The sequence below is a fragment of the Apis florea genome, unplaced genomic scaffold (assembly GCF_048593485.1).
Source record: "Apis florea isolate Af1SG1 unplaced genomic scaffold, ASM4859348v1 contig_2495_pilon, whole genome shotgun sequence".
Classification (NCBI taxonomy): Eukaryota; Metazoa; Arthropoda; class Insecta; order Hymenoptera; family Apidae; genus Apis; species Apis florea.
Window position 1 is genome coordinate 290163 of NW_028256595.1, and position 25278 is coordinate 315440.

The 25278-nt window shown below is 49.4% G+C and overlaps 1 protein-coding gene across 1 annotated transcript in view; it reads left to right on the plus strand.

Annotated features, from left to right (window-relative positions):
• The window catches only part of Tdg (Thymine DNA glycosylase), a 31694-nt gene that overhangs the window by 3316 nt on the left and 3100 nt on the right, over positions 1-25278 (plus strand). The window contains exons 2-7 of the mRNA XM_086906847.1: positions 12019-12089; positions 13736-13953; positions 14712-15013; positions 15474-15615; positions 17503-17572; positions 24265-24414. Coding sequence (XP_086762973.1) covers positions 12019-12089; positions 13736-13953; positions 14712-15013; positions 15474-15615; positions 17503-17572; positions 24265-24414 — 953 coding nt within the window. The remainder of the gene's footprint in view (positions 1-12018; positions 12090-13735; positions 13954-14711; positions 15014-15473; positions 15616-17502; positions 17573-24264; positions 24415-25278) is intronic.

Genomic DNA, 25278 nt, shown 5'->3' on the forward strand with positions numbered 1-25278 from the left:
TCAGAATGATTGGTAACGATACGTCCATTGGTCGCGTCACGAAGAGAAACGTACGCACCGAATTGCGATGCGATGATTATCATCTTTGAGCGTTGGTTTCGAAACAATCGTACCTATATCCTTTCTTTTCGATGCGATAGAAATCGAAGAAAAATCGAAAGAGGATGGAGCATAAGTTTTGGAACGAACGATTTCGTAAATAGCAATTTTCGAGCGAAGCAAAATTCTAGCTCGGTTGGTTCCTCGCGCGATCGCCGCTTCTTTTTTCCTTCTTCCTCGTAGTTGGTCCGCGTTATACCTTTCCCCTCGACCTGCCTCCTCCTCCTCCTTCTTCTTCCTCCTCCTCTTCTTCCTTCCCTTCGCCCCGATCATTTTACGCGGCTCCTTCGCGCTTTTACACTCCCTGCTCTTTCTTTTCTTTCTCGGTACGATGGGTCGGACGTCTCTCCTTTCTCTCGCGTCTCGTACGGTTATCTCCTCGCGTTTTTATTTTAGCCCGAAGCAAACGTCGAGGTGGAAACGACGAGCCGGAGGAAGGAAAGGTGATGGTGGTGGTAGTAGTGTAGCAGTAGTAGTACTAGTAGTAGTAGTAGTAGTAATGTAGTAGACTAGTAGTAGTGGTAGTAGTAGTGTAATAGTAGTAGTAGTAGGAGAAGGAGGAGGAGGAGATGAGGAAAAGAGAGAAGAGAGTAACGGTAAAGGAGGAAGAAAGAGGCAAAGCGAATAAACGAGCGAGAGAAGGAAAAGTAGGAAGGTGGATGCGAAAGACGGGAAAGAGGCAAGGGGCGAGGGAACGGAAGAGGTGGCGGTCGAGAAGGGCGCGGGGCGAAAGGGGGTGGGCGGCGGGGGTGGCAGGAGGGATAGCAGGAGGAGGAGAAGGCGGCGGTAGCGGCGGAGGACGGAGGAGGTGGACGAGGAGGTAGCGGAGGAGGAGGAGGAGGAGGAGGAGGAGGAGGTGGTGGTGGGAGGAGGAGGAGGAGGATAGAACACAAACGGCCGCACGAAGAGAGCTCGTCGAACGGGCTCTGCTCTCCTCTTCTCCTCCTTCGGTTCTCGCAGGCTATGGTTTCGTAACACGCGTCTTTCCCGCTCTCCGCCTCTCTCCTCTTCCACGGTTGTTCGTTCGTTCGTTCGTTCGTTCGTGCAACGCGTTCTACCACGTTCGTGATACGCGTCTCTTTTCAAAAGTCGGGGCCCCGTTCCACCGAATCGTTCCGTAGAATCGAAGAGGGCGGTGATGAGAAACGCGACGAAATTTCAGGTGACGAGATTTCTTTCGCTTGGCGATTAAGAAGAAAATCGCGACGCATCACGGATAACGCGCTTACAAACTCGCTACGCCAAACAGCACCTAAGACACCGTCCATACGGAGATCTCTAGGGAGCTCCGTGATTATTCCGGGCGCAAATTTATTTTTATCAGCCTGTACCGGTCTGTTCTCGCTTTGAGGGCAACGTTGCCGGATTACGAGTTTTTCCCTCGATTTCTACAAAATTGACCAACTTTTGCGATCCGTATCGGTGACGATGGAAAGAAAAAAAAAGAAAAAAAAAATGAGAGAAAAAGTAAAAGAAAGAAGGAAAAAGATAGGAGCGATTCGCGTTGAAAAAAAGAAAAAAACGATTCACAGACTTGGTCGAGAAGAGCATTTCTCGAGGCGATACGTGATATTTTCGGTCAACGGTAGCAGTGAGAGTATCGAAATTGGGAAAGCTCGGAATACGAAACCCGTTTCGACTCTGTTTCCTCGGTATCGCGCGTGCGGAGAAGATAACGAGCGAAAAAGAAATTCCGTTGGCAACGGAACGTTTACGCGTTTTCGCGAGTATCTCGAACAGATCGATGGAACGAAAACTGCGATGGAACGAAATATGATCGAGGAAACGATCGACGCGCTTCAACTTAGAATATTTAAAAGAAAAATTAAGAGAATCGAAAGAGAATATATCCGAACGGCTTGGAAGTTTTACTCGTTACGTAATTTCATTAACGCGCTCGATAGACGTAGCGACGATCGAAACAGACGAATGGAGAATAAGAATTTCGAAATCTCGCGAACACGCAGGGTGAACACTTCTTCTTCGGTTGTTCCATCGGAATAGACCGAGACCGATCGTAAATAGCCGGCGCACCAGAAACGGTCGTAAGGGTTTCCCTTATCCGCGTCAGCATTTCTGCTCGCTCGATTACCTACGGTTTCCTTCGCGTACCGGAGAAGTCTGCCACGGAACCGCTTCTTTTTTTTTTTTTCCTCTCTCTTCTTCACCTACTTTTTTTCTCTCCCCGTCTTTCTTTCGATAATGATGCGCGCATAGGTGTGCACCTCGGCCGCGTGTATGCCGTTCGTGCGTATCCGTTGCGTTTCGGCCTTCTCCGGCTTCCCCACGGTTTTCGCTCATTTCGACCTTTTCGTCCCGACGACGGAGGAGTCGATGTAAGCAACGCCGGCCGCATCGTTTGCCAACGAGAAACGCTCGTTAAACACTCGCGCAACTTCGCCATGCCTGACGTATCCCACGTTTCATCCTTCTTCTCCGTCTTTCTCCTCTCTTCCACTCGACTCTTGTGCTTCGAACTTTCGAACGCGACGAGGAATATAACCATTCGTCTCGTCGATTATCGTTGTTCGATCTTCTCGATTGTCGCGCGTTCTCGTAATTTCAGTGTGTGTGTGTGTGTGTGTGTGTGCGAGAGAGAGAGAGAGAGAGAGAGAGAGAGAGAGAGAGAGAGAGAGAGAGAGAAATGGACGAAAAGAAACGAAGGAACGCAAAAGCGCACCGTTTGCCCGTGTTAATGAGACGCGTATCGAGTTCCATTTGACGAAGAACGCGATAGCGAGCGTTCGATGAGTCATCTTGCTTATCGAACGCGAAACAAATTGCAGAAAGGTGCACAACGAAGACGTTTAACCGTTGCATACGTTCCGTTACACTTCGTTCGTTCGTTCGTTCGTTTAGACGATTGCCTTATCTGTAATAAACGCGATGATACAGCGAAAGAATAAGAAACATTCGCGATACACGAAAAAAATGATATTCGTCGAACCGGTTTTCGCGAGGATAGGGAGGGGGGGGGGGGAAATGTCGCTTGTTTCGACCGCTTGCCGAATGACTTGGAAAATGTGTTTTCCATGTATCTCGTTTCGCCTTTATCTATCGGTCGAAGAACGAAAAGAGAAACGAAATCGAAATCGCAAAGGACAATCGTGGACGCGATCTTATTAAGACCGCAATTAGGCTATATTACCGAATTACGTTACAATTGAGAATAACGAACACACGCGGTAATAAATTACAACGGCTCGCGTAATCATTACCTCCAAGTTTCGTATAACAGCGTCCCTATCGGTTTACATTCGACTTTAATTGCATCGCGGAACGGACGGCGCAGCTTTTTAGAACAGATTCGCCTCGGACCGGACCGATAGTTATAATAATTCGAATAATTACGCGCACATTTGGTAAATTAATACAATATCGCTATTCGTTTCCCGGATATTATTTAACGCGTATTTAATTATATCTTGGAATCGTTACACAGGCGTTCGCCTCTCTCGCCCGACTCTTCTTCCACATTTTACGCCACGATCGTGAACGAGAGAGATCGTGGATAAGATCGGGGGATAAAGATTGGAAAAATTTCGAGGGGACGAGTTTTTAAGAAGAAACTCGGCATACCGTGCGCACGATTATTGTATTCTCTTTCTCGACGATTAGAGAGAGCGAAAAACGATTCGTGTCGGTTGACGCGTACTTATCTACTTACGTAGGTAGGTATGCGCGAAGAGACACCGAGGAAACGTGGATCGCAAATACTCGGTTGCATACGCGATGCGTGCATGCAACAAACGTACATAACGCTTTTTTCACGCCTCGCGTTTTTCGAGTTTATCGCGATATGATATAACGCACGGGAACGAGAGTTTTCCATTTGCAGGGAAAAAGGTTTTTGCTCGCGTTTCCCCCGATCACGACGATCGGCCAACGCGAAACCACGCGGCACCCTCGATAACGCGTAATCGCGGTACTCGCGAAATTGCCCGTTACCACCCGAACAATTTTTCTTTCTTCCCGAAAATCTCGACACCATTCTCCACCAGTAATATAAATAACGCGGACTTTGACGCTCGTCTTCGAGCGGATAAAAATCGAGCCTCTAATTTGCATCGATTCCCATCGATGCAACCTTCCTCTCTTCCCCCCCCCCTCTCCCCCCTCTTCCTCCGCGCAAACTTGGCGGAATTCGGCGAGAAAGTTGGAAACACGCGGCATCCCCATTTCCCCTCTCGCAACGAATTTTCAGCCCGGTTGTTGACAAGTTTGGGAAAGTCGTCCATGAATATCTCGAACCGATCGAAACTTCGAACCGTGTATATGCCCTCTCGGCCATCTTAGCTATGCTCCCTGTCCAAGATATCCAACGTACCTTTCCCCCACTCTTTGTTTACTACGCCTAGAGCATACCTACTACTGCTGCCTCGACCGTTCGCAGCCATCGGCTTTTCGCTTCGTCTCGGGGACTCGAAGGACGAACGGACGATCGATCGGTCGATCGTTTTCTTAATTTTTCTCGATTTTTCCTCGATTGTTGGAGGGAGCGCGCGCGAATCGTGACTGGTGAACTTTTGGCACGGGTAAATGGTTTATCGTCGGCTATGCGAGAAATTACGAGGCAATGCGAGGAGAGGAGGTCGTCTGGGAGGGCGGCGCGCTTTCTCTCTCTCTCTCTCTCTCTTTCTAGTTGGCGCACCTCGCACCCCTCTCACCGGCCCCACCAGCTGCGCCGCTCTCTCACCCTCTCGTCCTCGCGTCGCTGCTGTAGGAGTCGCTTCAAAACTCGGTCAAAGTCTCGTCGCCGTGGCGTCTCGCTTTGGGGATTCGAAGGAAGGAAGGAAGGAAGGAAGGAAGGAAGGAAGGAAGGAAGGAAGGAAGGAAGGAACGAACGAACGGAGGAAGGGTCGTTTCTCTTTCTCTTCGTCTCCTTCCATCAATCCTACCCACCAGTTTCGTCTTCTTTTCCTTCCCTTCTTTTTCTTCTTTCCAACATTTTGCTTTCCATTTTTTCCTCTCTCCTCCTTTCGTCCTTTTCGGGTCAAACGAGTCTTTCGTGGCCTCGTTTCGCACCGTCCGAAATCGACGATCTGGAGCGTGCAAGATTTTCGAAGTTATCGGGGGAGGGGCGGAGGAGGAGGAGGAGGAGGAGGAGGACGATTCGAGAAATCTTCGAAAATTGTCGGAAGTGTCGAACACTTCGTGGCCGACAACAACAACAACAACAACAACAAGGAAGGATGGTACGGTTGGCGTCGTCGGTATCGTTGTCGCTCCTTCCCCCCCTCCTCGTATTGTCGAGAGACGTGAAGGTCGATTTCGTTTCGTTTCGTTTCGTTTCGTTTCGGTACGGCACGGTCGCGACGCGTCGATAATTATCTGGCAACGGACACGAAGCGAAAAGAAGACCGAAGGTCGGCTCGCGATTAACGACCAGCGAGGTAGGGAGCGGTGGATGGAGGAGGAAGAGGAGAAGGAAGAGGAAGGAGGGGAAAAAAAGGAGAGATGATAGATGTTGATATTTCATTGACGAGTTATGCGCGAGGGGAGGGGTGGGGAGGGGGTTGAACGCGCGAGAAGAAGAATGAAACGAGAGGGAGGATGGTGCGGGGGGGAGGGAGGGAGAGGGAAGTTTAAAGCGTCGAATAGAAATTCGATTTATTGACTTTCGAAGTCACTCTCCCTTTTTTTCGCGGAGGTCGCGCGGCAGGGGACGGGGGGGGGGAGGGTAGGATGGAAGTACAGAGAGAGAGGGTTGGATTGGGGAGGGGAAAAAAGAAAAAAAGAGGGGCAAGAACGAAAAGAGCACTATCGGCGGTTGAAACGGGTGGCGGTAGGTCAGGATCGCGAGGAACGAGATGGATACAAATCATAAAATTTGATTGGGCCGACCTAGGCCGGGGAATACCACCACCAGCTGTGTGTGTATCCGATATATTGACTCACTTGCCGTATTCTCCGCGTATTTTCCACTGGAACACAGAGGAACAGAGAGAGAGAGAGAGAGAGAGAGAGAGAAACGGCGCGCGATTCATTCATTCTCGTTTTTTTTTCTCTTCCCATCCTCGAGATAAGAGGGGAGGGGGCAGCCAACTTGCCCTCTACCCATCAACGGCAGAAGAGACGAGTCGTTTCGCATCGCGATCCGATGTCTCGTCCTCGCGCTTCGTTTGAATTACATGAAAATCGAGTATGCTTCTCGAGAGAGAGAGAGAGAGAGAGAGAGAGAGAGCGGAGAATCCTCTCGATCGATCGCAACTGCACAGATTCGAGGCAAGATTATCGCGCCTCGACCGCAAGAGTTGTTGCTCCTCGAACGGCTGAGAGGAAGCAACGAGAGCGCGAGGGTAGGGAAGGGAAAGAGAAAAGAGAGACCGATTACTCGTTCTTGAAGAAGAAAGAGAGACGAAGACGATTTTTCTTGACTCGACCACCACCGATAACGATAGATCGACGGATTGCCTGCTAGAAGTGGCTTGAACGAAAATCGATTCGCGTTTGAGAAAGGGAGAGGGGAAAAAAGGGGGAAGAAAGAGAAAGAACTCGATTTATTATATCGCGTGAAATACATTGGAAGGGGGGGGGGGAGAAAAAAAAAGAAAAAGAAAAAGGGGAGGAGGAGGAAAGAAAGGTTTAAAAAGTGTGGCGGTGTCCTTTAGGGGGTTCCGATGCACGTGCTACGGCTCGAGGATTTTATGAATGGGGACCACACGTGGTTCGAACGCACGTTCCGATACGCGGTGTACGGCTCCTGCGAGCCAGTTAGGCGACCGAAGGGAAGAAAAAAGAGGAGGGGGGGCGAAGGAAGGCGAGAGAAAAAGAGGATGGACGGGAGGAAAGAGAGAAGGACGTCGAAGCAGAAAGAACGGGAGAAGAAACGGTGGAACTCGGTCGTCTACCCTGTAATTTATAACTGGAAACTTGGAACTACGACGCGACCTAAGGCGATACGTCGATTCCACTCGGGGGAATCCTCTCCCTTCTCCGTGTTGGCGAAGGTCGTTCGACCTTCGACCATCGTCGATCCTCCTTTCCTCCGTGTCTTTTCCTTCGTGCCGTTGCAAACCCGAATTCGGCTTTCGTACGTGGTTCGCGCGCTCTTTCCATCTCCGGTTGCCAACCGACTCGAGTTCGACACGGCCCAACGTCACCACCGTTCCATACGCGAGATAAATATTCATGGTACCGATGGTAAAAAATCGTTGGTTCGGTGCTGCGGACGCGGACCGTCGGAAGACAGTGGCGCCACAGACCCTCGTTTTCTCCGAGTTTGGAAATGTCGGCGAGCCTGTGCTCGGCTTTTCGGATTCTCATCCTCCGCCTCGTAAATTTTTATCGCGAACGCAGGACGCTTCTCTTCCTTTCTCTCTCTCTCTCTCTCTTTCTCTTCTTTTTTTACGAGGGCCGTTACGTGGGTCGCCACGTAAGCTTGCGTCACCGACTCTTTCCCCCTTTTGCCCGTTTCTCTCTTTCCAATGGATGAACGCGACGAAGGACGATGCGTGGCCCGAAATCACCGATCTTCGGTGTCGCGAGACGAAATCGGGCGTGAAACGTTTCTCGACGTACGTTCGGGAGAAGAATCTGGCGAAGATAGCGATCTCGTGGAAAAAGGGAGAATTTTTCCTGAAAAATGAATTCATCGCGCGCGAAAAATTCGAGAAATTGAAAAAATACTGGAAAAGAATATTGGCGCAATACAAGAACGATGGAGCGTGTGCGAACGAATACAACGATCGAGCGAGCGAAGGAACGAACGAACGAGCGAGCGAGCGAGCGAGCGAGCGAGTGGACGAACAGGCAGACGAGAAAGATGGTGAGAAAGAGAGAAGGGCAAGAGGAGAGAGCGAAAGAGCAGTGGTTTTTCGTTATCGACATTTTCCAGGACGCGCGAAGGTGTGCGTGAGCGTACGTGCGTGAGCTCCTCTCGTTGCCCCCTTTAGCGGCAAGCGTGTGCGAGCTGGCGACCGTGTCTGTGCGTAGTGTATAGGTGTCTCTGCCGGTGTGTGCGCGAAAATTTGTATGGGTATGCGTATACGTGTCAGCGGGCATACGGCCAGTGTGTGTGTGTAGAGTTTTCTGGAGGTTTCCCCTAGCAACGAGCAGCAGCAGCAGCAGCAGCACCAGCACCAGCACCAGCCACAGCCCGGCTTAGGGGTAGCTACGAACCCCGCGCGAGACCTCGCCTCTTTCCCTCTTTTCCTTTTCTCGATTTTTCTCTCCCTCTCTCTCTCTCTCTCCTCTCTCTCCCCCTCCCTCTCTCCCTTCCGAATCTTCCTTTCGCGTTCGATCGTTTCATCGATGAATCCGGGCAAACCAGAGAGGACGACGCAACTTTCCTCAACAACGCCTCCTACGTATTCTTTCCCCCCCCTCAATCTTTCGAACGTACAGTAGGACGCGCTGTACGAAAAACGGAGAGTCGAGATAAGAAGCGGCTACGTCTCGATCGCATTCGATCGTAATCACGGAATAAAGTAAGCAGTAATCCAGCGTCTGGCGTCGAACCATCGACTTGGAAGTTTCGATTTAGGAAGGATAATACGCGTAACTCGATCCGCGAAAAGAATTTCGAATAGAATTGCCCGAATGGATCGATTGTCTGGATCGACTCGAGAATTTTTCTCAATTATTCGACAATTATTCTTTTTTTCTTTTTTCAATCATTCTCGAAACTCCACTCCATCGAGAAAACGAACAAACGTCGTTTTCTTTCCACGTTCGAAAGAACGTTCTCGAGCAACGGTTCGAAGCTTTCCCTACGAAAGAGGAGGGAGTAAAGCGAAGAGAGATGGAGACGAGAGAGCGAGAGAGAAAGACAGAGTGCGAGAGAGATGCGGCGAGGGCGAGGGGAGAGGAAGAGAAGCGTGAGCGAGAACGAAGAGGAGGGAGGAAGAGAGACGGATAGAATCTCTCCATTCCCTTGCCTTCCTCCCTCGTCTCACCTCCCGTTCACTGCCCTAGTCGTTTCCAGCAAGTACTTCTATGTACCAACCATCTCCTACACGCTACCCTTATATACCTTGTATATTTACCTTGGTGGCATGTACGCGCGCACCTATATATATATATATATATATAGTTTATATATATATATATGTATATATAGCGTGTGTACATCGGGGCCCGCGATACATAGGTCCGAGCGCTACGTAAAAAGTACATAGACCACCAGCAGGTATAGCTCCTGCTGAAAATTATTCCCAGTATTTTCGAATTACCGTGCAAAAACGAGCAACGGTCGTCGCACGAAGAAAAAAAAAAGGCCGACTACGAAACGTAGAGTAGTATCCACCGATCCTTCGACGCGACCAAATATTCCTTCGCAAACGCCTACGCTTTGATCCCTTTGACCTTCATTTTTTCGACGAAATTTCACGCCAGCTATCTTCTTCGATGTATATATATATTTCGAGCAATACACGTTCGTGCGCGTTTTCGCGTTCGTCGATCTCGACTCGAACGTCACGGTCGTTTAATTCGTACGAGGTACAATGTAACGACGACGACATGTCGCTTGCCACGTCGTTTTCCATCGGACGGACGATGATTACGATGTACGAGCGGATTTTTTTTCTTCGCCTATGCGTTTCGGCTCGTTTTCTCTCCTCGCGATAACGAAGAACGCAGCTGCGGAGCGACGTATGGCTCGGAAAGTAGTTTCCAGCTTTTTCACTTTGGCCAACGGTTGCGGAGAAAAAAGGAGAAAGACACGGTGGACTACACGGTTTCCTTAAATGCATCGGAACGATCATTTTCCAGTGCGCGTTGCACCGTGAATACTCGACGCGTCGCGTCGATAGCACTACGAACGAGTGCATCCCATGGTCTTCCTACCTATCCATCCACCCACCCACCTACCTACCTACCTATCTACCTACCTACCTACCTACCTACCTACCTACCTACCTACCTACCTACCTACCTACCTACCTACCTATCTACGAAGCCACTTTTATCGCGGCTTCCTTTTTCCTTCCCCCGTCTTTTCACCCAACAGTATCGTCTCTCCGCGAAAATGAATTTACACGGATATCCGCGAGAGTAACGCGATACTCGATTTTCCGTATCGGCGTTTATCACCCCCGATTTTACCAACCGAGTTTACCAGCACCGACCACGGAATATCGATGAAACGATGGAAGGAAAGACGAGGCGATCGCTTCGTCACGATTCCTCGAAAATGCGAGGCATCCGCTTTCGTAGACGCTACGCTTCGCGAAAAGAGAAAGTAAACCACATCCTTCCTTTCTCCCGTGTCTCGATCGTACGCGTCGAAAATCGTACGTTTCTCTCGTCTTTGCCTAATTTTCAAACGTAACGTCTTCTCTCCCCCCTCCTCCTCCTCTCTTTCCTTGGATCGTAAACGCGAGACGAGGCGAGGCGAGGCGAGGCGAGACGCGTATAGTATCCCATCTCTCTCTTTACGTAACTCTTTCTCGTCCAGAGCATCGCGCTGTCTCGAACAGCGGGCCGTTCCCCACGTTTCTCTCGTCCGGAAAACGTCTCTCGACGGAAAAGTAAACGCTCGCGTTTCCCTACCACGTGACCTTTCCCGACCGATGGGATCCGCGAAGAAGAATCTTCTTTCTCCGGCGCGCGCTAAGAAACGATTTTACCGTCGGCGAAAATTACCTGGGGCGCGTGGTCCGCTATTATTAGAGTCAACCCCCTGCGCGACAATCGCGCGATCCATAATTCAAAGGTGGGAGGGGGGAGGGGAATGGAGGGAGGAGGAAGAAGGAAATTTTCAAGTTCTCGGGATCGAAGTTACGCACGAGCGGAAACATCGTATCGCGATTACGGTATTTAGATGGAAATTATCGAGTGATATCTGTATAATATAACCCTCTCCCTCTCCCCCTCTCCCCCCCCGCTCCTCTTACCGGTACCCTTACCTTTCTTACGAATCGACCTATACCGTGGGAAAAGTGTACGATGCGAGGAATATCGATTCGACGATCGCGCCGTATCCCTGTAATTTTCAATTTTAACGGAAACAAAGCATCGGCTGCGCCGTACAACGTTGCTCCGTACAAACCGGATTGTTTGTATTTAGTCTCGAGCGTAATATTTGTAGCGCGGAGACCCATTACGCGGCTCTTCTCTCTCTCTCTCTCTCTCTCTCTTTCTCTCCCTCTTCCTCTCACTCTACCGTCCACGTCCATCGACTTTCCCCGTGGTGTAGAGTGACACAGCTTTTAGACCGTTGGCTGGTAAACCGAACCGATCGCTCCAAATTCGAGCACGGTTACACACTTTGCCTCGTTCTTTTGCCCACCACCGATCCTCCGCAACGCGAGGAACGATTCGAATTGTCCGCAACTGTGCGACCCGCTCTCGCGGCAATCCAACGATGCGACTAATTTGGATGCGGCGAAGCGCGTTACCGACGCTCGTTTGTGCGTGTCACGCGAGCTTCCAAGATCCGACGATTACCTGCTCGAGAAAGATGGACGAACAAGGACGAGGGGAAGGAGGAGGACGCCTGGCGACGAACGGAACGATCGTAACCGACCGTTGGCTCGTTTGTGCGAAGTAATATAGATTAAGTAGGATACAGTTGCGACTTTTTTTGCCTCGCGGTTTTTTCGTACGCGATTCCTTCGTTATTTCTTCGCTCGAAATATATTTTGGAAATATAGTTCTCTTTCTAAAAGAGGCGAGAAAGAGAGAGAGAGAGAGACTAAGGGGAAGAATATTATCTTCGAAACGAGTTAAAATTACCTGTTGCTGGTCGATACGATGGAAAGACATATTTCCTCCCGCCGTTCTCCTTCTTTCCGTTTCTCTAAGAGAGAAAAAAAGAAAAGAAAGAAAAGGAGGGAACGGTGGATAGGTATATATATATATATATTCGAAATCGAGTTTCGATCGCGACTTGGCGGCTGTTGGCGAACTATGAACCGTATCAGCCGAGATAGCGATATACGCTGGTTGACGTAATTTCGTAATCTTTCTTTGCAGATCGTATCCGTCGCCTGTGCAAAACGGAGGGCCACCAAATGGGACACCGATGAATTGCGCTGGTTCTCAAGGTGAGGATTGTGGAATACGTATCGAACGATAGATAGATAAATGGATAGGAGAAGAGGAGATCCGATGAAATTGCGCATTACTTTTTTTTTTTTTCCTTTTTTTCCTTTTTTTTTTTTTTTTTTTTTTTCCGAATACGAAACGCGTATTTCGCAATAAAGGGAGAGAAACGCTGATTAATCGAGGCAGGGAAAAATTGGGGAAAACGTTCTACATATTAAATTAGCGTTGTATCAAATTTATCGGGAGAATTCTCTTTTAAAGATTGGCCGCGCATCGAATACGCGTACCACGCGAACAATTTCCCAACAACTATCAAACGGTGACGATGTATAAAAGCAACAACGACTCCGACGATATTTCGCAGAGAAAAGTTTCGCAACGACGGGAGAGCAGGAGAGAGAGAGAGAGAGAGAGAGAGAGAGAGAGAGAGAGCAGACAGACAGAGCGAGGAGAGAGCGCGCGAGAGAGAAAAAAAAAATAAAAAAAAAATTACCAGCCTCGTGACAATTTAATATCGCGCGATTACGCGGACAAAGGTATAACGAATCAAATATCGTTTTAATTTTATATATTGTAGCTCTCAAATGCGAGTGTACGCACACCGACCGGACGTAAGTGATTCGTGCGTTTGGCATCCCGCAAAAACCCGCGCGCCACCATCATTTTCAGATACGATCCGGAACGAGAATATTTCGCGTTTTCCCCCATCGAAAAATAATTATTCGAAGAAAATCGTTCGAAAACGCGCGGCGATCTTTCGATCTTCGACCCCATGCGTGAGAAACGGGCGTAGAAACGGGTATCGGGCGAAGCTGTAACGATAAGTTAACCCGCGAGAGCGCGATTGTACGAGCACGAACGATAGCGAGAGTGCGAACGCATGATTGGAAACGCGTAAAAAAAAAAAAAAAAAAAAAAAAGGAAAAAAAAAGGGAAAAAAAAAAAAAAAAAAAAGAGGGAAAAATGTGGAAAGCGTCGATTACCGAGGATATCACTGGGGGTGGCAAATATTTTTTTTCCGGACTCATTGAACAATCGCACGCGCCGTTGAGCATCGCTCGAACGCGTTCGCCGTTTCGACGAGATCCTCGGATTCGATGGATTAATAGAGTAACCGAGTTTATCCGTTACGGTTACGAGTTAAAAAGAAGATCAACGTTTCTTTTTCTTTCTTTCTTTCTTTCTTTCTTCTTCTTCTTCTTTTTCTTTACTCGCGATCAGGAGATACGTGGCCTTCCTTCGATGGAAGAAAGGGGAGGGGGAGGGAGGGAGAAAAGCGTGCGGTTTTATTCAAACTGGAGAGAAGAGATACTACTACTACTACTACTACTACTACGGGTCGACATTTACGTAAAAAAAAAAAAAAAAAAAAAAAAAAACGTTGACTCACCGCGTAAAAATATTAGCCGCGTTGCGAGTAAGAAGCGAGCCGAGAAGAAATAATAATAACGCGTCGCTCTTTGGGGATCGATATTATTAAAAGTATCGAAATGTAGCGGAAAAACGAGGGAGGGGGCGCGCGCGCGCGAAAAGGGAAGCTTTTTGGGGGAATCGGTTTGGGCGATCGGTTCGAGTTATCGAGGCGAGGATAGATGGAGGCGACACACAGCGTCGGGTACGACGATGTCTTTTTCCGTGTGCACAGGAGTGATGGTAAAGCAGGAAGCGAGGGATGACGGTTACGAGACAAGTCCGGACCTCGAGATGAGGAGCACCGGTGGTGACAGCAGTCAGCAGTACCACACGCCGCTGACACCGCACACACCGCACACACCGCACACGCCGCACACACCCCTCACGCCGATATCGGCGACAGCGCATCAACCCCAGCAACCTGCCTCCGCCGCTTCCACCCTCGGACAGGTGAGTTTTTTCTATTTTCTCTCTCTCCCTCCCTCTCCCCCCTCCCCCCCCTCCTCCCTCGACGCGCGTTCTTATCGATCGAACGGGATCGATATCGATTTAAGAAGATCGGATCGATCGCGAGATCGATGAAAATTTGAAACGAATCGGAGGAATTTCGATTGACCAAGGGCCCAAGAAGGATGGATTTGGTCTATTTCATATCACCTTCGATACTCGTCCTAACGTCCTATATATATATATATATATATATATATAGCAAGGTACGTATACCATCGTTGTTACGTAGAAGCGAGCGAGCGAGCGAGCATTCGATAGAATCGAAATTGCCGTTCGTTTCTCTCTTAACTTGGAACACGAGTCGTATACGTATATACGGCGGACTGTTCGCTATCGTAACGAAGATAACCCAAGATCGAGGCTATCGAGGCGAAAGATAATCGGTCGCGACGACCACCAGACACCGATAAAGAGTATATCTCTTCCTTTTGTGCTACGCTCTATATTTTGCTACTCGCGCGTATATACGCGCGTCCGGAGGTTGCGAGCAACAACCGGAAATAATGGTGTCGCTATCGGCCGGTTATCTGGTCGCGAGATCTAGACGAGAGTTGGAGACGATTCTTCCACGAAGAATCGATGAAAACCACCGATCAAAACCGCGAAGACTCGAAACGCGAGACTCGATTTCGAGAGAAAGGGAGAAAATTTTTTTTTGAAAACAAGCGAATTTTCGCGAACGATTGATTGATCGACAGGTGGCGATCAAATGCGAGACCCCGGTGGACCCGTACTCGTTCGTGGACGAGGAGATGTCGATGGGCGGCATAAGGACGGCGAGCAGTCCGGTCGGGAATCCCGAAAACATGACGTGTCCAGGTGGAGGGCAAGCGGTGCTGGCTACGCCTACGTCGACGCCGCCCGGCTCGCTCTCCGCACCGCAACATCTTCAAATGAACCTCGGCGTGATGAACGGCAACGTGAATCCCCAGTTGACGGCGCATCAACCGAAAAAGAGGGGCCGCAAGAGGAAATCCGAGATGATTCTCACCCCGGAAGAGTAAGAGAGAGAGACAGAGAGAGAGAGAGAGAGAGAGAGAGAGAGAGATGCACGCCGATACACGCCTTATATACGCTTCACTTTTCCGAAATCGATCGTGAATCACCTTTTCTTTCTTTCTTTCTTTTTTTTTTTTTTGCTCTCGGAATCGCGTATAGCATTTGGCAGACCGCGCGTCGGCCTGGTATTCGCGGTCAACGGATACAAGTTCATTTCTAAATAATAATTCGCGGTAAGGTCGATAGATGGTGGATCGATGCGACTAGACTCGATTATAGTCGTAGTCGGTCGACTGCAAACTTTGCTTTTCCACCTCCGTTGTCCTCCTCCGTGTCGAATTTCTCTCTCGCGAAATTATATTATTGCTTTTTTTCTTCCTTTCTTTTTTTTTTTTTTTTTTTTTTTGTTTCTTGGCGTTAATCGAGCGCTGTTTCTTTTCTTTTTTTTTTTTTTGACACAGAGCGGAGCTGGCCGAGGCGAAGAAACGAGCAAAGACGTACAAAGAGAGGAAGAAGCACGACAGATTCGACGGTATGCCGGAAGAGGAAGTGAGCAAGCGCGTACTTCCGGATCATCTTACCAACAATTTGGACATTATCATAGTAAGTGGCTTGCGAGAGGGAACGTTTCGTCTCTCTTATTTTTTTTCTTTCCTCTTCTTCTCCCTTTCCCTTGTTTCGTCTCTCCCCCCCCCTCCCGACCCTCCTTCTCTCCCCCCCCCGCGAGAAGGGAAGAAACGATTAATCGGATTAGCCGTAACGGGGGCCATAACGGGCGTCTGGTTAGCGAGAAAATTCGGGTGGAAGGTAGCGAGACGACAAATAGCCGTTTGTAGCGGGTTCGTCAGGTGTCGTAATCGCTTTAATGGTCCATACCCAATTCGGTTATCACGCTCGACGTTGGTAACGAGCGCGTTCACCACCTTTCTATCGCGGCCCGTTTCATCGGGCGCACCAATGTCGATCCAAATCGTCCCATTTCCAATCGACGACTCGCGTTTTCCATTTTCCCTCCGTTTGTCAAACTTCCCCCCCTCCCCCCTCCCCCCGACGACCTTGACTCGACTCGAGATAAGGTTACGATGCGATCGAGCGTGTGTTCGAGGAGAGAGGGGGGAGGGGAGGGAGGGGAGAGAGAGAGAGAGAGAGAGAGAGAGAGAGAGAGAGAGAGAGAGAGAGAGCGAGTTGGTTGATATTCATATATTACGAGTAGCGAGCGCGCGGTCGATCATCCGTCAAACGGTGTAAACGCTTTAACGGGCCGTGGGCAATTCGGTTATTACGGGCGTCGTTGTAATCGAACGCAGCGGGACACCGGTGTCGGCCGGCCTTCGTCGAGGCTCTCTACCCCTGGATCCCTACCCTCGTGCCGCCGCGGCCGCCCCTCTCTACCGGCCCCCTAACCCAGACCCGATCCGCTCTCATCGACAAGCGTTGTTTTCAATCGGCGACAATTCCACACCCTACTCTGCCTTCCAACCTCCCCGTGTCATTTTATCCTCGTTTATCCCGGCCGAAGCGCCATTCGACGCCGACCGACCGGCTAACGCATTGGCGTTAACGCGCTAATGCGATACGTACTTTATGTACAGAGGGAGAGGACTCGACCACCCGTATAAGCGACCAACGATATCGCGCCATTTTCGTCCCACCAAAATTTCCCATCCCACTCCTATTCTTGGCGACCGTTATTTCCGACTCTTCTTCTTCTTCTTCTTCTTCTTTCTCTTTCACGGACGAATGAAAAACGATCGACGGAAAAAGAAAAAAAACAAAACAAAACAAACACAAGAGGAGAGGAAAAGAGAGAAAAGTGGCGCGACGGTCGAGGATAGAGGATAGACCGAAAGCGGGTCGCGGATGCGAGGACGCGTCGCAACGTCCAACACAACACACGACGGCCCTGTCGCGTATCCTTGGACTTTGTCGTTATTAATTGTTCAACCGACGGAGCGAAGAGCGAAGATAATGTGGTTGCGCAACAGGTACTACCACACCTGTCTCTATCGCGTTGCATAATCGTGGCTAAGAACGGTGTATGCGAAATCCGTGTTCGCGTGTTCCGCGCCGGGAAAGGAATCGACCGTACGAAACGGAAAACTCCGACGCCACCGTTCACCGCGATCGTTATCTCGGACGTACGCGGATCGAGGAGAAGAAGAAACTTGCTTCGCTCGCTTTCGCTCTCGCCGTTTCCACACCGAACAATTCTGTATATATATATATATATATATATCGCGCTGGAAGAAATTGGAAGTAAGCAGCGGTGATCATCTCTTTAGAAGGAGAGATCGAAGCCAAAAGTATCGTTTTGGATCGTTGGGGTAAAAAAATCGATCGAACGCGATAAAGATAAATTAAACGGATCCGTGATGCGATTTTCTTTGCCCGTTTGCGGTATGTTTGCGACGACGAACGGAAGAACGAGTAATCGTTGCGAATCATCTATCCATCGATTCGAGATTAACGGGATCGATTTTTGTGTCGTAGATTGGAATCAACCCAGGACTGTTCGCCGCTTACAAGGGTCATCACTACGCCGGACCGGGGAACCACTTCTGTGAGTTGAACCACTCTCTTCTTCTTCTTCTTCTTCTTCTTCTTCTTCGTTTTCTTCTTCGTCATCATCATCTTCTTCTTCTTCTTCTTCTCGTCATCATCGCGTTGTCCCTTCGCTCTGGAAATCGGAGAGAACGCGGTAAGATCGGCGAATCGGTGATTAACGGTATAACGAGAGAGGCGGCTCGCTTGGAACGCAAATTATCCGAGCCGGTTCGCGCGTAACGCGCGCGCTCATCGAAAAACTCGGTCGTTCCCCCTATTTTTCCTTGGCTCGGTGCGTGCTCGACGCGATCGACCGAACAACGATCACCGGTTATTTTTAACGCGGTTTCCAACCGAACGACCGACCGACCGACCGACCGACCGACCGACCGAACCAACCGACCGACCGAACCAACCAACGAACGAACGAGGCAGGGAGCAGGGGGAAGGGGGGGGGAAGAAGGAACGACACCAACACTCACGAACGGAAAGAGAATAGTCGACGATTCGCGCGGCCCACGACCGATCTCACGCGGCCGAAAAACAACGCGTGCTCGACGCGGTCGAACGACGAAAGAGAGGAGGAGGAGGAGGAGGAGGAGGAGGATAAGGAGAAGGATCGTTGGAGATCGACCTTCGAACGATCTCTCTCGCGCGCGCTCTTCTCCGCCGCGTGTATTTTACGAGCGTATACAACGGTGCGCGTGGTATGGTCGCGCGTGCATAAGCACACAGGGAATACTACCTGGACTAGACGCCGTATAACAGCCGCTTGTACATAACTGTGTGTGCGCGGTCGCTCACGTTTCGTACGCATACGTTATATATATATATATATATATATATATATATATATACATATGCATTTATATTATATATATGCGTGTATATACACACACACACACATATATATATATACATACATATGTATACGTATAGAGGGTGAAGTTAGGTATACGCTGCTGGATTTTCCAGGGTTTTCCCGGGGTTGCGGTAGAGCAGTGGATGCGGGTGGTGGTGGCGTGCAGGAGGTGGGATACGAAGCGGGTTGAAGCGGACTGCGAAGAGCGGGAAAGGGGTGAGGGGGGATGGTAGTGTAGTGGAGGGAGCGACTATAATGAGTGGTGCGCGCGAGGGAGAGCGGGATAAAAACGGGGTGAGAGGAAGAGGAGGCGACTCGGGTGGGAGGGAGAAGAAGGAGGAGGAGGTGGAGGCGGAAGCAGGGTAGGTACGGGGTAAAAAGGTTGGAAGCTGTGGCGAGCGGTGGAGAGGAGCGGAGGCGAGGGTGGAGTGTGGAGCGCGAGGGAAGGAGGAGGAGGAGGGGGGGGTTGGTTTGCCAGCGCGAGAGGCAAGGGGAGGGGGAGGGGAGTGGGTGGGTGGGAAAGGAGGATGGGTGGTGGATCGAGAACGACGGGTCAATTTAAGCCGCGAAGGGAGGGAGAAGCGGACCGGGCCTAAAGGCAGTAAACCCCGAAAAATTCAGCGCGGTTCAGCCGATTCGATCGGTGGAAAGCGAACGCGGGGTCCCAGTGATCGGATCGAGGCTGCTCGCGCGCCCCGATACTCGCAGTGCGGTGCGGTACCCGCGTCGAGTTGCGCGCGATCCTTGCACGCCGCGAATGTTTTCGCATCGCGCTACGACGACCGCGACCACGACCGTTACGACCGATACGACGAGTAGTAGTGCTTGCTTGTGCCGCCGGGATAATCGTGTTTCGCGCGTGTCCCTCCAGCTGGGGAGAAGAGAGTTATTATACTGGCAAGTTGTTCGATCGATCGAGGCGTAACGCTCGACCACGCTCGATCGATCCCACGAGTGGGTACGAGCAGTATCGGTGGTGTCGATCGATCGGTGGACGAGAGAGAGAAGGGTCTCGCTCTCCGCCGTTTTTTCCCCCTTCACGAAATTCAAACTTTCTCACTGCGACGACGAGTGAAAGTGAAGAAGTTGGGAACGAACGCCGTGCGTCAACGCCTTCGACGTGACGAGAGAGAGAGAGAGAGAGAGAGACGCGTGTAAGAGCGAGATCTTTTCTCGCGAAATTTGTGTTGTTGATTGCGCGCGAGAAGAAGAGGAGAGAAAAAAAAAAAGAAATGAAATGAAAAGAAAAGTGCGAAAAGTCGTGAAAAGACGGTGTTTGGAAATTCGAAGAACGAGACGGAGCGAGATACGAGGAAAGTTTAGCCCGGGGAGGGGGGGAGGGAAGGAATGGGGGCGAGAAAGAAGGGCCGCCGTCGTATAGGTAGGGTAGAATCGCGGGGAGGGGAGGAGAGAGAGAGAGAGAGAGAGAAACGAGAGTCGGCCGGTCGGTGACCCAATTCGAGCGGCGGGCTTTTTCCAACGGCGCGAAAGTTGAACGTGACCGGGGAAACTTTTCGTGGTCGTGGCAATCGAGCCGTCGCGCCTCTCTCGCAACAAGGAGAAGGAGACGACCACCACCGCCGTTCCTTCACCCTTGCGCTCTCGCCTATACTACCACCGCGCCTGATATTCCACTCCTCCTCTCGCTACATTGTTCGCGCCTTCCTCCCTGTCGTTCGTCCTCGTCTAATCGTTCCTTCCATACTTTTCCAACGAGTATCGCGACACGAGATACTTGTCCTTATCTCTCCCGAAATCGCTCTCCTTTTACTTTTTCTCTCTCTCTCTCTCTCTTTAATCTCGCTCTTATCTCGTTGTTCACGAAGGAGAGAGAGAGAGAGAAATCAGGAGGGAAGTTGGAAAGTAAGTAAATTATCGCGATAACTCGGAGTTTGGTCGATCGATAACGATGACCGATTTTACCGTCTTTGCGGTATCGCCGGTGTTGCAAAGTAGAAAGTAAGTCTAGACGCTCGTTAACTTGAAAACTAGAGTTCCGACTTCCGCTCTCTTGCTCCACGTTACATCCTTCGATCGTCCAACGTACTTGCTTACTTACTTACTTACTTACTTACTCACTTACTCACTTTACTTACTTACTTAGTTAGTTAGTTGAGAAATACTTCGAATCGAGTTTTCGTACGCGGAACACTCTTTCTTCCCCGAATGGAATGTCAGCCATATATCGATCGTATCGATTATACGGATCGAAGATGTTAAGAAATTTCTATATCTTGGTCGGTTCGCGCGCGAGGCCGACGGTGGTCGAGTTTGCGGAAAAATTTGACGAACTTGGGGGCAATTTCTCTCTCTGGAGGAGGAAAGAAAGAAAGAAAGAAAGAAAGAAAGAAAATATCCGTGGGAAGGAAGGAAGGAAGGAAAGAAGACGTATTCAGCGCGTGGAAGAGTATCGCGGAGTAGCAGTGACCTGCGAAAAGATTGGGGAAGCCGGTTAAATGCGCGAGTCGGAGAGAGAGAGAGAGAGAGAGAGAGAGAGACGCGAGGTTGATGGTTGTCGATGTTGGTGCGAGTGGGAAAGAAGGAGGTGGCGGAGGTTAGGGTTGGTGGTGGTGGTGATGGTGGTGGTGGTGGTGGTGGTGGTGGTGGGAACAATAATGAGTGGCGGCTGTGTCGGGCGAGAAGGGAAGAGGGCGAGGATGAGGGCGGTGTGCTCGAGGGTGAAGAGGAGAGCGAGAATGAGCTAGGAGAGGAGAGAGGGAGAGTGGGGGGATGGACATGGTGGAGGAGGAGGAGGAGAGAGCGAGAGAGAAATATGGTGGGAGGGAGGGTGATGAAACGAGATGGAGGGTTGGCCGGTGGGAAAGCCTCCCCCTGCCCCTTTTCCACCCACCGGCCACCCTTCTGCCAGCTTGCTGCTCGGTCCAAAGGCAGGGGAGGAGGAGGAGGTGGGGAGGAGGGAGGAAAAAGGGAGAACTAGAGCTGGCCGAGGGGGGAGGAGGGGACAGGGAAGGGGTTGTCGCACGCCTATCCGCTCGATAGCAGCTTTCAGTCCGTGCACGTTTACCACGCTACCCCCTGCAATTTTCGTGCCCCATCCTTTTCGAAAAAATTCGTGCAGAAAAAAAAGAGGAAGAAGAGGAGGAGGAGGAGGAAGAGGAAGAAGAAGAAGAAGAAGAAGAGGAAGATGACGCTCGCGCGTCAAGTTTCGACGGCCGAAATCGGGCGAATTGAACGGCGCCGGCTATGATCGAGATCGAGACAACGGCTCGGATGATGGATAATAATAACAACGTCCCATCCCTCCCCGTCCATCGCACCGCCGCAATCGTTTTGCCGTTCGATTCCCTCGAAGAAAGAGGGGAGAGGGGGAGAAAAAAAATACCTCCCCTCCTCCTCCCCAGAGATCGCGGACCGGATCGGAATTCTCACGGAGGATGTCGTTAGAAACGCCGTCTACACGCCGGTTTTATACGTGCCTGTTCGCAAATTGTGGCAGTTGGATGGATAGCCGGCTGCTGGTTGTAGGTAGGAACGATAGAAATAGGGAGCATCGTGGTACACACTTGACGGTTTTCCTAGGTCTCCGTGAACGGGTCTTCGTCCTGGAAAACCCTGAAAATTGATTTTCCAGGCGCGGTCTCTCCCGCGGTACCCACGCACAGGTCTCTCTCTCGCTCTCTCGGTTGCATCGATTTTCACCTGACTCTCCTCGCATCCCCTGCAGCGAACTCGAATCAGCCGTTCATTCAGAATCGGAGGAAAAAGGACAAGAAGGAAAAATCTGGGTCAACGAAATTTCGAGAATTCGAAGGAATACGCTCGGAATCGTTCGATTTCTCGCTCGATCCCTTCGATTTGCTTAACTTCCTTTCGAATCGGGAACGAGGAACGGGAAGAAGAGCGCGCGAAACGTCAAATTCTCCGTAACGCTTCGGAAGAAATATGGAAGAACGGGAGAGCGAGAAGAGAAATGCAACGCCGAGGAGGATCCTGTTGCTCTGCCGAGAACCGTTCCCGGAACTCGGGTGAACGAGTTAAGTCGGTCAAACCGGAGAAAACCGAAACTTTTTCGACTTTGAAAGTTTCCGGATAAATTTACGAACGCCTGGGAAATCGGCAAACTCGAGTTTGCTCTCGTTTCGAGATTACGCATGGCAAATACTTCCCTATTCTTTTTTACGCGCTGCTCTATCGACGCGCCTCGTTCGAATTCGTTTCTCTTTGAGTCTTCAGAGAGATGGTATATAGATAATAATAAAAAAAAAAAAAAAAGAAAGAAAGAAAAAGAAAAGAAAAAAAAACGAGAGAAAGAAAATGATAAAAGTTTGAAAGACCGATAAGCCGAGATAAGGTGAGGTAAGGTAAGGAAAGGTAACGAGCGACGCGAAAAGGTCGAGGGAAGTCAAGTTGGGTTAGGTTAGCGGCGCGAACAAGGGAGGGAAGGAAGGAAGGGTCGCATTTCGCTTCGATAAAGTTTGTTCGATCGGTCGTTAGTCCTGTTCCTGAACAGACCAACAGGCTTGTCGCCTTCCCTCCCCCTCCTCCACGTGTATAGATGTAACGATCGAGCCGATACTTCCCTCCCCCCCCGCGAGAAAAGAAAGGAAAAGTTTGCGCGTCGAATTTAAGGGCACAAAGGAAGGAACAGGTCGTCCCGTTTCACCGCGAGAACCGCGATACCCGGCTACGACCAGAGAGAGTTACGACTCGGCGCGGGTATGGCTACGGCTTCGGGAACGGCAATGGCCACGGCAGACGAGCGTTTAACTTTGTTTCCAAGTTCTCCAAGGTCGTGTGGTGCGGTTGTAGGTCGGTGGTGCAAGAGGAGGCGAGACCGAGAGGACAAGAGGGAGAGAATTTCCGAGGCCGCGTCATAAATCTCTATCTGGTGGTGCTGGTTGTAGGGGTAAACGCTCGCTCGGGATATACTTGGCCGACGTCTGTAATTTCGCGCCATCAGACTTTACTCCCCGCCGCCTTCCTCCCATTCTTATTCTTCTCCCCTCCATCCTTCTTCTTCTTCCCCCTCCACGCCCGCCTCTCTCCGTTCCCCCCCCCTCCTCCCTTACTTTCTCTCCTTTTTCTCTTTCTCTTCCAAATTATTCCGATCCGTGTGACAAACCGATCAACGACGAACGGTATACGCGTATACCTGAACCTGAAATTTTCCCTTCTCTCTCGTTGCACGGAAGAAGAAAGTGACTTATGACTCTGAACTTTTGAAAGAAAAACAAAAGAGCGAGGCAAGCTTGACCCAGACCCGTTTAATCCGTTAAACGGTACTGTTTCCATTAACCGTCGCGTCGCCTGCGTTCGTTATTACCGACGAGTATTGTCGTTGTTGCCGAGGGTTTCCCTCCTCGAATTGCACGAAATTGAAAATCAATTTTTTTTTCACGAACGCGACGTTAATTGGTAATTAAAAGGAGATGGAAAATGCTGTTTCTCGTCGAGTGTCTACGATTCGCGAGTTTTCTACGAGACGATTTCGTTCGTAAAAATTCACGTTCCACGGATGAATAAACGGCGTGTAATTGACGATGACGAGAAGCAAAAAGCGAACAATTTAACACTTGTATACCATAACTGCGCCATCTATCGTCGAAGATATCTTTTCCCTTATTTCGACCCGAATCGATTTTTATCGTTTTCGAACAATATCTATTTGAAAAACACGAGCAATGAATTTTCAGAAGAATGAATTTGATTCGGACGATCAGTTTGATCGAACTCGTAGAAATTTTCTCTTTCGATTCGATTGCAAATCGATTGGAAGTTAATGAGGAAATGTTGGTCGACGATCTTTCCGCGAGTTCTTAAAAATTGATCGCGAGACGCGTCTTTTGACTTTTCTGACCACCACGATCGAACTGCTTCTTTTCCAGGGAAGTGTTTACACTTGAGTGGATTGACACCCGAACCATTGACGGCAGATGATGACTACAAGCTCTTACGCTTCGGTATCGGTTTCACGAATATGGTGGCTCGCGCTACCAAAGGCAGTGCCGATCTAACGAGGAAAGAAATCAAAGAAGGTCAGTATACGAGACGATACATGTACGCAAAGGCGAACGATCTCACGTGGGCGCGATATAATATGTACGTAGAACGATATCATCGTTGTTCGTATTCGTAAAAAAAAAAAAAAAAATATATATATATATATAAAACGATAAAAGATTATTTTCTTTCGATCGATAATTCTTTTTTTCTTTGAAATCGAAGAAATTGAAAATATAAATATTAAACGTAGAAAAATACAACGCGATTCGTCCGTTAATTAATAACTCGAGATTACGTTCAATTTCAAAAGAAGAACAAAGAAGGATTTCCATGTAAGATATGCGCGCGCACACACACACGAACATGCACACGCACATACGTATACATACGTATCTAATGTGTGCGAAAATTTTAAACGGATCGTGCACATATGGGCCACAAAAACCAGACTGTTTTAAACCGAGACGAACACACGTTTTAACGTTCATTGGGTTATTCGAATCGAGATAGATCGAGCATAGTTTCGAAGCTTATCGTACATAATATTCGCGAGTTGACGAAAATAATCGAATGCGATTAATTTCGCAAAGCAAAGCGTTGTTCGTTAAAATAATTTACCTATTCGATACTGGTTGTTTTATATTCCAATCAAAGAATAACTATATATAACATACAAATTATCTTATATTAACATAAACGCTGAATAATAATTTTCGTAAGAATAGCTTTTCCATTAACTGTTTCGAGCCGATCAAATTTTCTTAAAAATTTTCTTTTTCTTCGTCTTCGTAAAGGAAGAATCTTTTTCTACGTTGCTCGAGTTTGATACAGTTGAATACAATTTTATCGTTTTATGCGATTGTATTCGAACATTTAACCTCGAGAATTAACGCGAA